This window comes from Euleptes europaea, chromosome 12, assembly GCF_029931775.1.
Source record: "Euleptes europaea isolate rEulEur1 chromosome 12, rEulEur1.hap1, whole genome shotgun sequence".
Lineage (NCBI taxonomy): Eukaryota > Metazoa > Chordata > Lepidosauria > Squamata > Sphaerodactylidae > Euleptes > Euleptes europaea.
In genome coordinates, this window is record NC_079323.1 from 2,298,716 (window position 1) to 2,314,954 (window position 16,239).

At 51.0% G+C, this 16,239-nt stretch overlaps 1 protein-coding gene across 1 annotated transcript in view; it reads left to right on the plus strand.

Moving 5' to 3' along the window:
- The window catches only part of PDE2A (phosphodiesterase 2A), a 313,135-nt gene extending 297,319 nt beyond the window's left edge, over window positions 1-15,816 (plus strand). Inside the window, exons 19-31 of the mRNA XM_056858812.1 lie at window positions 1,119-1,231; window positions 2,232-2,309; window positions 3,224-3,346; window positions 4,929-4,999; window positions 5,155-5,277; window positions 6,689-6,776; window positions 8,676-8,723; window positions 9,705-9,779; window positions 10,692-10,791; window positions 11,970-12,082; window positions 13,733-13,771; window positions 14,781-14,887; window positions 15,585-15,816. Of these exons, the coding sequence (XP_056714790.1) occupies window positions 1,119-1,231; window positions 2,232-2,309; window positions 3,224-3,346; window positions 4,929-4,999; window positions 5,155-5,277; window positions 6,689-6,776; window positions 8,676-8,723; window positions 9,705-9,779; window positions 10,692-10,791; window positions 11,970-12,082; window positions 13,733-13,771; window positions 14,781-14,887; window positions 15,585-15,816 (1,310 nt within the window). The remainder of the gene's footprint in view (window positions 1-1,118; window positions 1,232-2,231; window positions 2,310-3,223; window positions 3,347-4,928; window positions 5,000-5,154; window positions 5,278-6,688; window positions 6,777-8,675; window positions 8,724-9,704; window positions 9,780-10,691; window positions 10,792-11,969; window positions 12,083-13,732; window positions 13,772-14,780; window positions 14,888-15,584) is intronic.
- Window positions 15,817-16,239: the final 423 nt, after the last annotated feature.

The following is a 16,239-nucleotide window of genomic DNA, read 5'->3' on the forward strand; positions in this document are numbered from 1 at the left end:
AGGGGCGGGGACTTGATTTGAGCTCAGAGACTGCTGGTGCAGAGATTCCCGACAGGAAAGTGTGGTTCCAGCAAGCAATGAACCTCAGGTAAAACTCCCAGGCATAAACAACCTAAGTCTCAGCTTAAGATCCATGAAGATAACAGGTATAAACTTTAAGGCCATATCCCATTGCTTTGGCAAAATAGATCAAGCTCCTTATTCCATTCTGAGACTTTGCATATCTTGATCTAACTTATGTTACAGTAAGTAGGAGCCAGATGTAGGGGCTCTTTGAAGGTCAAGACTGGCATTGTGAATTGTGCCTGGAAACAAAACAGCGTAAGTGGGCGAAGACTGGAGTGATGCGGTCTCTACGACCCACTCTGGACAACACCCTGGCTGTAGCATTCTGTACCAATTGAAGTTTACAAACACTCTTCAAGGGCAGCCCCACATACAGCACACTGCGATAATCTAGTCTACATGTAACCAGGGCATGCACCGCAGCGGCCAGAGCTTTTCTGCTTAGGAAAGTCCGCAGCCGGCTAACCAGTTGAAGCTGAGTAAAGGCATTCCTGGTTACAGCTGCCCCCTGCTTATCCATCAGTAGGCCCTGGTCCAAGATCACCCCCCAGACTACAGACCGGTTCCTTCAAGGGGCGTGCAACCCCAACTGGATATGACATTCCCTATGACTCTGTTGTTCTTCATGGCACTAGGAGCCTTGTAACAATTTTTCGGGAATATCTGTCCACTACTGCAGCCCTGCTTGCCGATGCTCACCTCTGTTGGAAAGCAAGATGGAAAGCAAGATGGCACCCCACTCTTTAGGCAGATTGTGAGAGGGAGGGCAGGAAATTATGAGCCAGTGCTTGGCTCTGGTGGCCCTTTCTTATATTCTCAAGGTAATGCCCATTGCTACTTTGGGGCCAGGAAGGAATTTTCCTCCAGGCCAGATTGGCCAGGGATCCTGGAGGCTTTTTGCCTTCCTCTGGGCATGGGGCAGGGGGTCACAGGGAAAGTGAGGAGGAAGGTAATTGTGAGTTTCCCGCGTTGCGCAGGGGGTTGGAGTAGATGACCCTTGAGGTCCCTTCCAGCCTTATCTTCCTATGTTTCTTTCTCTCTGTTTCTTCCAGAGGTCATCGGGGTGGCTGAGCTGGTTAACAAGATCAACGGGCCTTGGTTCAGCAAGTTTGACGAGGACCTGGCCATCGCATTCTCCATCTACTGCGGCATCAGCATTGCCCATGTATGCCAGTCCTTCATTTCCAGCCGTTTTCTCTGATTGATAGATTGGTTGGTTGGTTGGTTGGTTGGTTGGTTGGTTGGTTGGTTGGTTGGTTGGTTGAGTGGTGGAAAGTATCATCAAGGCCAGCAAGCTTATGGGCGACCCCTTGTGGGGTTTTCAAGGAAAGAGATGTTCAGAAGTGGTTTGCCATTGCCTGAATGATTTTTGAACTCAGGCAGATCATGAGAGGGAGGGGAGGAAGATTTGCATCAGTGTTTGGCTCTCATGGCCCTTACTTGCATGCCCAGGGTAATGCCAATTGCCACTTTGGGGGCAGGAAGCAGTTTTCCTCCAGGCCTGATTGGCCAGGGATCTTGGAGGGTTTTTTGCCAACTTCTGGGCATGGAGTAGGGGTCACTGGGGGTGGGGAGGAGGTAGTTGTAAATTTCCTGCATTGTGCAGGGGGTTGGACTAGTTGACCCTGGATAACATTTGACAACCTCTGTGCTGGGTTGGTCTGACTCTTGATTTGAGCTTTGACAGTGACCCTCTTTCACGCTCTCCCCTCAGCAATGGTAGAGGGGCGCTTTAAAAGGATTCCGACTAGTGAAAGACTTTCCCCGTGTGAAACTGGAGAAATGGAAACAGTGGCTCATGTGTTATTAAGATGTCTTTGGTACATCCTCCCCTCGTTAAAGGGCCCCAGGGAGCTCACAGAATCAGCAATATTGCAGACACTTTTGGAGGGGGGGCGGGAAGAACAGCTTACATTAGCCACAGCTGGGTTTTGTGCAATAGCTCTTAAAGTCCGCCCTTCAAAGGTTTCCACAAAGATGAGTTCAATTTTAAATTAGGGAGAAAAGTAAAACTCAAATTGATGGATTTGTACTGTATTTTGTATTTTGCACTTGTTTTTTAAATTAATTTATAATTGTGAAATGTAAATCGTTTTACTAAGTTTTTTTAGAATGGCAATGCCGCAATAAAAACTTGTCTTGACTCTTGATTTTCTTTCCTCCAGTCTCTGCTGTATAAGAAAGTCCATGAAGCCCAGTACCGGAGCCACCTGGCCAATGAGATGATGATGTACCATATGAAGGTGAGAAGCGGGGGAGGGGGGGATTCCCGAAAAATGGGTCCAGCTGTGCTACCTGTGGTTCTTCAAGCCCAGTTGTCTAAAGATCCACCCTTTGTGCATGCGTAGAGACTACCTCACGTGAACACAGGAATCTGCCTTTTACTGGCCATGGTTTATTCCTGGCCAATATTGTGTTCTCTGATTGGTAGTGGCCAAGCAGATGCTCTACCACTGAGCCATGGCCCCTCTCCAACACGTGAACCTGCCTTCTACTGAATCAGACCCCCCTTGGTCCATCAGGGTCAGTCTTGTCTACTCAGACTGGCAGTGGCTCTCCAGGGTCTCAGGCAGGGGTCTTTCACTGTCAAGTCCTTTCTAACTGGAAATGCGGAGGATTGAACCTGGGACCTTCTGCATGCCAAGCAGATGCTCTGCCACTAGAAGCCACGGCCCCTTCCCCCACTAGGGTTACAAACCATCTTCTGTGGAGCTATAAGGAAATCCCAGTTTATGCAGTGGGTGCAAATGTCAGCAGACTGGATTGCAGACATATTGCTGACCACTCAGTTTAATGCTGGGAAAACACCCACTTGCAGGGAGATGTTGAGCTATGATTACACACATACACATAAGTAACTTATCCAATGAATCACAAACTCGCCCTGGCTGTTTTCCCCCTTAGCAGTTCTCCTTTTGGGGACTGAGCTATGGTTGCCAGCTCCGGGTTGGGAAATACCTGGAGATTTTGGGGGCAGAGCCTGAGGAGGGAGGAGTTTGGGGAGGGGACTTCGATGCCATAGAGTCCAACTGCCAAAGCAGCCATTTTCTCCAGGGGATCTGATCTCTGTCGGCTGGAGATCAGTTGTAATAGTGGGAGTTCTCCAGCCACCACCTGGAGGTTGGCAACCCTAGACTGAGCACAGCTTCTCTTCCAGGTGTCTGAAGACGAATACACCATGCTTCTCAATGAGAGTATCAAGAAGGTCCCCGAGTTCGATGCCCACTTCGACAAATTCACCTACACGCCCCGTTCCCTTCCCGATGACGACACGTGCATGGTGAGAGAACCGACCCGTGTGTTGGCGCTTCCCTTGAAGCCCCCCAGACCAAGGGACTGATTCCCCTTCTCCCTCCTATAATTGATGCCCAGCATGTAAGGCTGGGAAGGATCCCGGCTGAAATCCCATCACAGACGTAGAACATGGTGACGGCAAGCTCTCTATCGGGCAGTGGGCTCAGATGGAGAGATCCTTAACGTTAAGAAGGAAGGAAGGGCGTTTGAAATCTGGTGAAAATTGGGAAGAACTTCAGAGTGGTGTTGGGGTTGTAATAAATGCAAGAACATAAGCAGACTTCTGGATCAGACCCAGGCCCATCAAGTCCAGCGGTCTGTTCACATCGTGGCCAACCAGGGGCCTCTAGGAAGCACACAAACAAGGTGACTGCAGCAGCATTGTCCTGCCTGTGCTCCACAGCACCTCATAGAATAGGCATGCTCCTCTGATCCTGGAGAGAATAGGTCTGCATCATGGCTAGGAAGATCCACACCTGGCATCTGCTTTGGCCATTACCCTGAGCCACTAAGAATGTAAGAACATCAAAAGAGCCCTGCTGGATCAGACCAGCCAGGGTCCATCTAGTCCAGCATCCTGCCTCACACAGTAGCCAACCAGCTGCCTCTAAGGAGCCCACAAGCAGGAAGACGGCAACAGCATCCTCCTGCCCATGTTCCCTAGCAACTAATTTCAAGAGGCATACTGCCTCTGGAACAGTAGAGAGTAGATATCCATCATTTTAATTTTATTTACTTCATTTATACCCCACCATTCTCCCCCATGGGGACTCCAAGTGGTGTATATCGTTCTCCTCCCCTCTATTTTATCTTCCCAAAAACCCTGCGAGGTAGGTTAGGCTGAGAGCTCGTGACTGGCCTGATGTCACCCAGATGGCTTCCATGGCAGAGTGGAGATTCGAACCTGGATCTCCCAGTTCCTATTCAGACTCTCTAACCACTACACCATGCAGACTGTCATGACTAGCAGAAATAAGAACATAAGAAAGGCCCTGCTGGATCAGACCCAGGCCCATCAAGTCCAGCAGTCTGTTCACACAGTGGCCAAACAGGTGCCTCTAGGAAGCCATCAATAGACATCAATAGCCATCAACAGCCCTGCCCTCCATGAATTTGTCCACTCCCCTTTCAAAGCCTTCCAAGTTGGCAGCCGTCACCACACCCTGGGGCAGCAAGTTCCACAGTTTAACACTTCACAGGGGGGCTGACACTTCCGAGTGTCCAAACCATTTCATTTGTCTTGTCTTGCCGTGATGCTCACAACAGCCCTGTAAGGTAGGCTAGTACTGTGACCTACTTATCACAGGTGCGGATGAGGGAAGGAGTGTGGCTTGCTTACGGAGCTTGTGACAGAGGCAAGATTTGAACCTCAGCCCTCCTGACTGTTGACTTACTGCCTCGGCCACTTAGACTACCCCGGCTCCTGTGTACGGCAGTTATCTTTGGGTCATCTGATGAGATTTTAGCAGCATTCCCTAGTTACCAGACCTTAACCTTTGGGATGGGACAGGTGACATGTTTAAATCCCACCTGGAACATCTCTAAGCCTCTCCCTTTCTTCCCCTCAGGCCATCTTGAGCATGCTGCAGGACATGAACTTCATCAACAGCTACAAAATCGACCACCATACGCTCGTCAGGTGAGACAGCGGGCTGTTCCCACGCTTGCTTTCCCTCCCTTCCTCCCTTAATCCAACATTGCAGGATTGGTTTGAACAGGTTTAATTTGGGCAATGCCCTCACCTGTGCTGTTCTCACTGAGGGACCTCTCTTCTCCTCTCCGTCCCCCTGGCAGGTTCTGCCTGATGGTGAAAAAGGGCTACAGAGACCCTCCGTACCACAACTGGATGCACGCCTTCTCCGTCTCTCACTTCTGTTACCTGCTGTACAAAAACCTGGAGCTGATCAATTACCTGGAGTAGGTGGTCAGGGCTTTCATCTTCTGCAGGGCTCGGCCCTGGGACCAGGGAAGGGGGGCATTGGGGAGCTTGTCTGGGACGTCAGGCTTTCATAGAATCATAGAGTTGGAAGGGATCACCAGGGTCATCTAGTCCAACCCCCTGCACAATGCAGGAAATTCACAACTATCTCCCCCCACCAATACCCCCAGTGACCCCCCCACTCCATGCCCAGAAGATGGCCAAGATGCCCTCCCTCCCATGATCTGCCTAAAGTCATAGAAATGCATTCAAATGTATTCTCTCTGGTTTTGATAGAAGCTTTGGTAAAAACAGAATCATAGAATCATAGAGTTGGCAGGGACCACCAGGGTCATCTAGTCCAACCCCTTGCACAATTCAGGAAATTCACAACTACCTCCCCCCACACCCCCAGTGACCCCTACTCCATGCCCAGAAGATGGCCAAGGTGCCCTCCCTCTCATGATCTGCCTAAGGTCATAGAATCAGCATTGCTGACAGGTGGCCATCTAGCCTCTGCTTAAAAACCTCCAGGGAAGGAGAGCCCCACCACCTCTCCTGTTCTGCAGGGGCATGTTTCAGAACAAAAAGAATCTAAGTGCATACAGGTACCCCTGCAGACAGGACTCGGTATGATTTTTACCCACCTGAAATGATGCACAAACATTTTTCTGTGATCTGGAGATGATGCCTATACTTTTCCCCCCTCTGGATCCAATGCTGATTTCCACTTTGCTTCCCAATCCATTGCCTTTTAAAAACAAAGAGTAAGGACAGCTTCAGATGGGTAGCCATGTTGGCCTGCAGTAGAACAGCTAGATTCGAACTCAGTAGCACCTTAGAGAACGACAGGATTTTCAGAGTGTAAGCTTTCAAGAGTCTAAGCTTTCTTTGTCAGATGCAAGTAGGAGCGGAGGTCCCTAGCTGACGAAGGGGGCTTTGATTCTCAAGTTTGCACTCCAAAAATCTTGTTAGTCTCTAAGGTTCAGTTTAGTTAAGTCTTTATTGTTCCCCACAGGCCGTTCAGAAGGGGAATAAAATAGATAGAAACACTAATATAAAATTAACTAACTATATAAAACTGCGCTGTACATCAATTCTTATAAGATATGATGGTGCAAAGTGCCATCAAGTCACAGACGAATCATGGCGACCCCGTAGGGTTTTCAAGGCAAGAGACGTTCAGAGGTGGTTTGCCATTGCCTGCCTCCCACATCACAACCCTGGTATTCCCTGGAGGTCTCCCATCCAAGTTCTAACCAGGGCAGACCCTGCTTAGCTTCCAAGATCTGATAAGGTCTCCCGCCACACACACACACACACTGCGTTGCCCATTTCTTGACATCTCCGGGCACCTGCCGTCCTTCCGAAGCCCGCTCACGCCAGCATGTGTTGTTTTTCTTCCAACAGAGACATCGAAATCTTTGCCTTGTTCATCTCCTGCATGTGTCACGACCTGGACCATCGGGGCACAAATAACTCCTTTCAGGTGGCTTCGGTACGGCTCGAAGGGACCCCTTCCCCCACAAAGCCAGGGAAGGAGGGGGGGTCTGGGCGTCGGCAAGGAAGGGTCCTGGGTGAAAATGGGAGGGATAAATTCTGATGGCATCCTTTGGTCCAGGGCTGGTGTCAGCATACCCTGAGGTGGGGCAGCTGCCAGGGCCCAGGGTACCTGGGGTGGCCCACTGCTACTAACCCCCCACCCACACACCTACCCTTCCACCTGTCTGCACTCCCTTCCCCACCCGGTTGCTCAAAGAGTTCTGCCACCCACCCTTCCAGCTGCCCAATATCACAGAAGGAAGACATCGAACACACGAACACATGAAGCTGCCTTATACTGAACCCTTGGTTCATCAAAGACAGTATTGTCTACTCAGACCAGCAGCGGCTTTCCAGGGTCTCAGGCAGAGAGTCTTCCACATCATCTTCTTGCCTGGTCCCTTTTAACAGGGAGATGCCGGGGATTGAACTTGGGACCACTGAGCTACGGCCCTTCCCCAAGCCTAGAAGCCTAGAATCATAGAATTGGAAGGGGCCATACAGGCCATCTAGTCCATGCAGGGTCAGCCTAGAGCCAGGGTGTCAAATATAAGGCCAGAGGGCAGGATCCAGCCCCTTGAGAGCTCTTATCCAGCCCACGAACCAGCCGAGGCACCCATCCCTCCATTCTCAATCTTCTAGGCTGTCGTATCCAGCCCTAGTAACATATTATGTTGTATCCTCATAACAATTGAGTTTGACACCCCTGGCCTAGAGCATCCCTGACAAGTGTCCGTCCAGCCACTGCTTGAAGGCTGCCAATGAGGGGAAGCTCACCACCTCCCTAGGTGGCCGATTCCACGGTCCGACAACTCCTGATGTTTAAAAAAAAAATCCTAATGTCCAGCCGGAACCTTTCCTCCCACAATTTAAACCCATTATTGCTGAGGTATTCTGGCTAATGATATAAAATAAAGTCATTCAACCCATTATTGCGGGTCCTGCCCTCTGCTGCCAACAGGAACAACTCCCTTCCCTCCTCTAAGTGTCCTTCAAATCCTTCAAGAGAGCCATCCTGTCCCCCCTCCACCTCCTCCTCTCCAGACTGAACATTCCCAGGACCCCCAACCTTTGCTCACAGGGCTGGGTCTCCGTGCGTGGAGGGCCCAGAGGCGATGCTGTTTGTGGCTGTAGCGGCTGCCTTCCCTGCTGCATGCGACAGCCAATGCTGTTGGTAAATGGTGTGCCAGTAGTGCAGGCAACTGAGTATGGCTGATGGGGGGGGGGTTGCAAGAAGGAAAAGGATGCACAGGTGCATGGGGGGTATGCAGGTGAGGGGGGAGGGAGGCCTCAGTGAGGCCAGTGGGTGGGCAAACAGAGGCCCCCCAGGGAACTGTCTTCCCAGGGCCTCTCAAAACCTGGAGCCAGCCCTGGTTTGTCAGCTGGGGCTCTGCAGACCACCGTAAAACTATATAGGGAGGGGGAAGGTATGTGAAAGGACATCGCAGCCGTGGTTCACCTAAAAACAGTTTTAGAAAATGCTTTTGAGGGCTTTTCAAAGGCCCAGAAAGGCCACTGCGAGTATCTGGAGGAAGTAGGTCTTGCGTCGAGTCAGCTCACAACACTGTGCTGCGCTTGTATCGTCTTATGTTTTGTTTAAATTGTTTAAATGCTGTTTTAAGGGTTTTAAAAGTTTTTTTAAGTTTGTGGCCTCAGGGACCTTATTTTGGTGGAAAGGGGGCATAGAAACATTTAAAACAAATAATCGGTCAGTGAGTTTTCTAAGGAGTTTCCTGCCCCAAAATGCTTCCCTTCAGCCCCCAGGACCTCTCCTTATTCAGCCTGACATGAAGTCCAGTCTCCATCCTGTGTCTTTTTGGCCCTGCCAGCCCGACATCTCTTCCTTCTCTTTCAGAAATCGGTCCTGGCTGCCTTATACAGCTCTGAAGGGTCTGTGATGGAGGTAAGAAAAAAAGGAGGGGGGGGGTCTCTTTGTCCTTTGCAAGTTTATCACCTGGTGGGCAAAAAAAGGGAGCCAGCTAGGGTTGCCACCCTCCAGGGGGCTCCTGGAGATCTCCTAGTATTACAATTCGTCTCAGGGCGACAGAGATCAGTTCCCCTGGAGAAAATAGCTGCTTTGGAGGCTGGACTCTAAGGCATTACGCCCCATTGAAGTCCCTCCCCTCCCTGGACCCCGCCCTCCTCAGGCTCCACCCCCAAAATCTCCAGGTATTTCCCAACCCGGAGCTGGCAACCCTAGAGCCAGCGGGGCAGAATATAGTGGAGAAGAAACAGGGGAAAGAAAGCCCGGCAGTTTCCAAGGCCTGTTTTGTAGAGTGAAGGAGGAAAGACGCCAGGGGTTAGAAAGGACAGGGCATGGGAAACACTGCAAACGTTCCCTCGAGCCACATTTACAAGTGACGGCGGCCACAGGTGGCTGCCGGTGCCATTTTAAAAAGCACTTGTAGTTCTTTAAAAATTGCTGCAAGGCCCCGATCCAGATCGGGTTTCAAGGAATGATTTTCCTGTTAGCGCGACAGACGCCTTTTTTAGCTTCCTTCTCTAACAGCAGTGAACTTTTGTACCCTCGGAGTTAGTAGAACAACAAGAATCCTTAGAAGCAGTTTCGGCTGGCTGAGTGTAGCCCCCAGAGATTTTATTTCACACACACGCACACACACCACTTCAGGTGCAGAAACACCCCTGTTTTGGCACTTGAAGAAGCATGGGAGGGGAACGAGAATCCTGGGGTTGCCGCATCGTACGCCTGATCCAGATCGAGGCCTTGCAGCAACTTTTAAAGAACTACAGTTGCAGATAAGATAAGATAAGATAAGATAAGATAAGATAAGATGCAGTCTCCCAGGAGCGGACCCGATTTCCCTCTTTTCAGGACCCCCGCTGCTCATGTGCTCAGCTCCCTCTCTTTGTTTTCCTTGTACAGAGACATCACTTTGCTCAGGCCATTGCCATCATAAACACCCACGGCTGCAACATCTTTGATCAGTTCTCCCGAAAGGTGAGTCAGGCGTGGAGCTGCCCAGCCCACTGGCCACATTGCCGAGGTGGAAAAATGCAGGTGCGTTCGTAAGAAGCGCCAGCTGTTGCACCAAGGATCCCCCAGAGCACCAAGTATGCTACAGCAAGGATCCTTGAAGGGGGGGGGGCGTGGCTCAGTAGCAGAGCATCTGCTTGGCATGCAGAAGGTCTCAAGTTCAATCCCTGGCACCTCCAATTAAAAGGACTAGGTGGTAGGTGACCCTGGAGAGCAGCTGCCAGTCAGAGTAGGCAAGACGGACCTTGATGGACCAAGGGTCTGATTCAGCATAAAGCAGCGTCATGTGTGTTCATGCATGCCTGATATTCCCCACCCTCCAGATTGTTGAGGTCCCTATGCCCCTGGCTGTATGCCGCATTTGTTCATTCTGCCTTTCCTCCCCTGATTTAAAAGCCATGAGAGCGGTGGCTGAACACACATGAACACATGAAGCTGCCTTATACTGAATCAGACCCTCTGTCCATCAAAGTCAGTCTTGTCTACTCAGACTGGCAACGGCTCTCCAGGGTCTCAGGCAGAGAGGTCTTTCGCATCACCTACTTGCCTGGTCCCTCTAACTGGAGATGCCGGGGATTGAACCTGGGACCTTCTGCCTGCCAAGCAGATGCTCTACCACTGAGCCACTGCTCATACTAGAACGGAATAACTGTCTCCCAATATGTGATTGTTAGTTCAGTAACTGCAGGATTTGATACAGCAGGCCCCATGCCGCCTGGGCCTTAGCGTTCATGCACAAGCATTGATACACATGCACATTAGAGATGAGGCACATGACTGGAAGGGACTGGGTGACCAATCCGTACCAGCCTCTCTTCCCCACTGGGCTGTTTCCTTGATGAATAATAGTAAAGCGAGGTCTCTTTGGCACCGTAGGACTACCAAAGGATGCTGGATTTGATGCGAGACATTATTCTGGCTACTGATCTTGCGCACCACTTGAGAATCTTCAAAGACCTCCAGAAAATGGCAGAAGGTAAAAATCGCCTCTCTTTGCCCACCTTGTGGGTGTACAACGCTTGGGGAATGGCAGAATTCTTAAAGCTAAAGGTGGAAGTCTTTGTATGCAAGAACAGGCCACTTAAAATAAAATACCCTCCTCCAGATGCTACCAGGAGGAGGGAGAAGTCCATGTGGTCTAGCAGCTTGCAGCTTGGTCAAATAATTTCCTTTAATTAAAAAAAAAAGATGCGCTAAGGAATATGAAAAAGGGGGGGAACTTGCGCAAGATTCCTTTGCTCCACTAAACGCACACACAGATGTCCCCTTTATTCCCTCTGGCCTGCATGTTTTCAGATACATTCCTGCCATCGTGAGAGCTGGAAATGTGTGCATCTCTCTGTACATGTGCGTGTGGGTGCATGTATTTTGCAATGAACTCAGATTCCAGGTATAACAGAACTCCCAACTCAGAAAATGGAGCAAATAATAATGTTTTTGGCCTGGCAAACTTTCATTCCTTGCCATTTTGGACACCCCTGTTAGTTATGAAGGGGAGGCTCAACGGTTGAATCCTGGCCAGGAGATCCAGTGAAATGGATCTCAGAGAACAGGTGTCAGGAAAGACTGGTCTCTGCCTGAGACCCGGAGTTCTACTCTCCAGCCAGGTGGGTAGCCGTGTTGGTCTGCAGTAGAAGAGCAAGAGTCGCATCCAGTAGCGCCTTAGGCTGGCAAGAATTTTGGAGTATGAGCTTTCTAGAGTCAAAGCTCCCTTCATCAGATACAGAGATGGGAATATGCCACCTTCTGACTGGGATATAATTGCTCAGGGATCTCTGTTCCTACTTGTATCTGACGAAGGGAGCTTCGACTCGCAAAAGCTCAAACACTGGAAATCTTGCGTGTCTCCAAGGTACTACTAGATTTGAAGCTAGCACTCCTCCTCCAGTCGGAGGTGGCAGTTGCTGAGCTAGGTGGACTCCGCAGCTGACTCGGTACATGTTGCACAAAGAGATGGCTTTCCCAGATGATCGGGGGGGGGGGGGACAGAGCCTGCAAGACCCACCCCTGTCAGAATGAAGCCCCCGCCTCCTTTCGTGGGACTTCTTCATGGCATTTCCAGTGAGCCATCCAGAACTCTGCCTGGTTTTTGGAAAACCAAACAAGAAAATCCACCCTGCAGAATGCCGAAATGTCACTTTCTCTTCTCTGCAGTCGGCTACGACCCCAAAAACAAGAACCACCACAGCCTCCTGCTGTGCCTTCTGATGACCTCCTGTGACCTCTCAGACCAGACGAAGGGCTGGAAAACCACCCGCAAGATAGCTGTGAGTAGTGTGGGCCCGATCCACCGCTACCCCCTCCATCCCAGCCCCCTCTGCCCCACCTTCCCTGGTGGCCGTGAAAAGTGCAAGGGAGAGAGTTTATTAAGCCCTTCTAGATCCCTTCACGTTTCGTCCACGGCTTCGTCAGGGGATCTTCTATAAAGATTTCTCAGCTCCCACCTTGAACTATTAAGTTACTTAATAGACTCTCTACCTTGTTTTTCCTGCCCACTGTTGCGGCCTTATTTTCTCCTGATTGCAGGTGGTGAAAAGTGCCATCAAGTCTCAGCTGGCTCAGGGCGACCTCATTGGGTTTTCAAGGCAAGAGAGGAACAGAGGTGGTTTGCCGTTGCCTGCCTCTGCATAGCAACCCCGGACTTCCTTGGTGGTCTCCCATCCAAGTCTTAACCAGGGCTGACTCTGCTTAGCCTCTGAGATCTGCCGAGATCCGGCTAATCTGGGCCATGCAGGTCAAGGCAAAAATCATACAGAGGTGGTTTGCCATAGCCTGCCTCTGCGTAGCAACTCTGGACTTCCTTCGTGGTCTCTCATCCAAGTAGTCTCCCATCCAAGAGCCAGCGTGGTGTAGTGGTTAAGAGTGGTGATTTGGAGTGGTGGACTCTGTTCTGGAGAACCGGGTTGGATTCCCCGCTCCTCCACATGAGTGGTGGAGGCTAATCTGGTGAACCAGGTTGGTTTCCCCACTCCTACACATGAAGCCAGCTGGGTGGACATATTCATGGAGGAGAGGGGTATTCATGGCTGTTAGTTAGAATGGATAGTAGTCATGCTGCATACCTATTCTCTCTAGTATCAGAGGAGCATGCCTATTATTTTGGGTGCTGTGGAACCCAGGCAGGACAATGTTGCTGCAGTCATCTTGTTTGTGGCTTCCTAGAGGCACCTGGTTGGCCACGGTGTGAACAGACTGCTGGACTTGATGGGCCTTGGTCTGATCCAGGAGGGCATTTCTTATGTTCTTATGGGTATAAGCTTTGGAGAGTCAAAACTCCCTTCACCAGAAACAGAGGGCAGAAAGATCAGTGTGCGTGCCCAATCAGGACTCTAGCCAATCACATTTGTCTCCTGCCAAGTATTGGGAAATACTCAATATATCCCAGGTGCCTGCCATTGCCTTAACAGAAGATTTTCTTCCAGTCATGCCTCCACACAAACACACCTTTTTATTTTATCCACCCCCCTCAATGTTCTTAAGAGCCCCATGGCACAGAGTGGTAAGCTGCAGTCCAAGCTCCGCTCACAGCCTGAGTTCAATCCCAAGGGAAGTTGGTTTCAGGTAGCCGGCTCCAGGTTGACTCAGCCTTCCATCTTTCCGAGGTCGGTAAAATGAGTGCCCAGCTTGCTGGGGGTAAAGTCTAGACGACCAGGGAAGTCAACGGCAAACCATCCCATAAACATACTCTGCCTAGTAAACGTTGTGATGTGATGTCACCCCATGGGCCAGTAATGACTTGGTGCTTGAAGAGGGGACCACCTTTACCTTTTAAAAGTACCGCCGGTCTGACTCAGCATCATAAATGGTGGGACGGAAACAGGCTTGACCGAGCAGTCGAGAGTGTGGCTAGTTGCCCCACTGATTGCTGCAGAGAGGGCTTCCTGAAGTTTGTCTAACCAATGGCCTTTGCTTTCTAGGAACTGATCTACAAGGAATTCTTCTCCCAAGGAGATCTGGTATGTAACAAAACGTCCTGGCGATAGTGGGGAGATGGCAGGCCTGCCCAGGGCACTGGCAAACCGAGCTGTTGTCCGGAGCAGAGCGATAGCCTGTGGAAATCCCGTGCAATCCAATGGGATAACCCCAGGATCCTGTGCCAAGGATGAAAGGATACAACGAGCCAATTGCCCGTTGCTGAAAAGGAGTGGAGAGTCTTTCTCATCCCTAGAGGTTTTTAAGCAGAGGCTGGATGGCCACCTGTCAGCAATGCTGATTCTATGACCTTAGGCAGATGATGAGAGGGACGGCATCTTGGCTATCTTCTGATCACTAGGAGTGTGGGGGGAGGTAGTTGTGAATTTCCTGCATTGTGCAGGGGGTTGGACTAGATGAACCTGGTGGTCCCTTCCAACTCTATGATTCTATGATTCTTCCCTCCACACCCTTAATCAGAAATAACTGTGCCACGCAGCAGATTTCGGTGGCAGTCTGTCTTGGGTCAGCCATGGCTTGCTGTGTGTCTTTTTTGTTCCCCTTCTAATGTGTTAGGTAGGATAATATGGTGCAGTGGTTAAGAGCGGTAGTTTGGAGCGGTGGACTCTGATCTGGAGATCCGGGTTCGATTCCCCACTACTCCACATGAGTTGCGGATGCTAATCTGGTGAACCGGGTTGGTTTCCCCACTTGACCACAGGAAGCCAGCTGGGTGACTTTGGGCTAGTCACAGCTCTCTGAGAGCTCTCTCAGCCCCACCTCCCTCACAGGGTGTCTCTTGTGGGGAGGAAAAGGGAAGGCAATTGCAAGCTCTTCTTCTTCTCCTCCTCCTCCTCCTCAGCAACAACTTCACGAGACTTGTTTTCTGTTATTAAAAACCCCAGGAAACCTTGGAACGCTATCTTTGGCCAGGAATGTCTCCCTGGCTGGGGGAGGGTGTGCTTCCCAGGCATGTGGTACTCTGACCACACAGAAATGGGGGGGGACTGCGTGGTGTGGGCTTGGGTGACCTGATTGCCCCCGTCTCTGCAGGAAAAAGCCATGGGTAACCGGCCGATGGAAATGATGGATCGGGAGAAAGCCTACATCCCCGAGCTGCAGATCAGCTTCATGGAGCACATCGCCATGCCTATCTACAAGTAAGGGCACCACCATTTGCCAGATCCAGCTCTTTGTGGGGAGGGTGAAGAGTGGTGGAGAGGGGCCAGGCACACAGGAGGGTTGTCCCCCCCATAATAGTTATAGTAACCCTTAACATTAATGTTGTGATTTGTTTCCAAGTGTTTCAAGGGTTCAGAGGACCTTGTGTGTTGCCTTGGCTGTTACAACAACCCTGAGAAGTAGGCCAGGGCTGTTAATAGGGTTGCCAGCCCCGATTTGGGAAATACTTGGCGATTTTAGGGGCGGTCCATTCTAACTAACAGCCATGAATACCCCTCTCCTCCATGAATATGTCCACTCCCCTCTTAAAGCCCTCCAAGCTGGCAGCCATCACCACATCCTGGGGCAGGGAGTTCCACAATTTAACCTACCTGCCTAGTCCCTTTAACCGGAGATGCCAGGGGTTGAACTTTCGACCTTCTGCATACCAAGCAGATGCTCTACCACTGAGCCACAGCCCCTTCCCAATCAGACCCTTGGCCCATCAAAGTCAGTGTTGTCTACTCAGACCGGCAGCAGCTCTCCAGCGTCTCCGGCAGAGGTCTTTCCCATCACCTACTTGCCCAGTCCCTTTAACTGGAGAAGCCGGGCATTGAACCTGGGACCTTCTGCATGCCAGGCAGAGCCTCTACCACTGAGCCACAGCACCTTCTGTCTCCAGTCTTTTCCTCCTAGGCTGCTCCAGGACCTCTTCCCCAAGTCGTCCGAGCTGTACGAGCGGGTGGCCAGCAACCGGGAGCACTGGACCAAAGTCTCGCACAAGTTCACCATCCGGGGCCTCCCCAGCAACAACTCCCTGGACTTTCTGGACGAGGAATACGACCTGCAGACGATGGCGGGCAACGGGGCCAAGTTGAACGGCTGCCTGGACTGCGAAGAGGGGCACATGGGGTCGGTGATGGAATGACGCTTCTCCCCAGGACCCCTCCCTGCTTGGCACAGACTCGGACACACACAAGTGCAACTTTGTAACCTTCCCCCACCCACCCCCCCGCTCGGGGAAAGGACGGGGCTGATTTTGGAAACCGACACAAACACTAATGGGTTCTTATTTATACTACGAGTTCTATCCGCTGCAAGCATTTTCCTCCGCCCCCCCACCCTCTTCCACCCCATTCTTTGCCACCCCTCTCCCCCCACACCAACCCCCCTCCATTCCACGGACCGGCCTCTTCCATCGACACTAAGACTCTACCTTGCTTGCTGTCGTTTTTTTTAGCTTCTTTGCGCCGTTGAGTTTTAAACGAATGCACAGCCCTCTCGCCCTGCCCGGCCTTTGCTCACACGCTATAGCATCTGCCACGGGTGTCTATTCAGACCAAGTCAGATT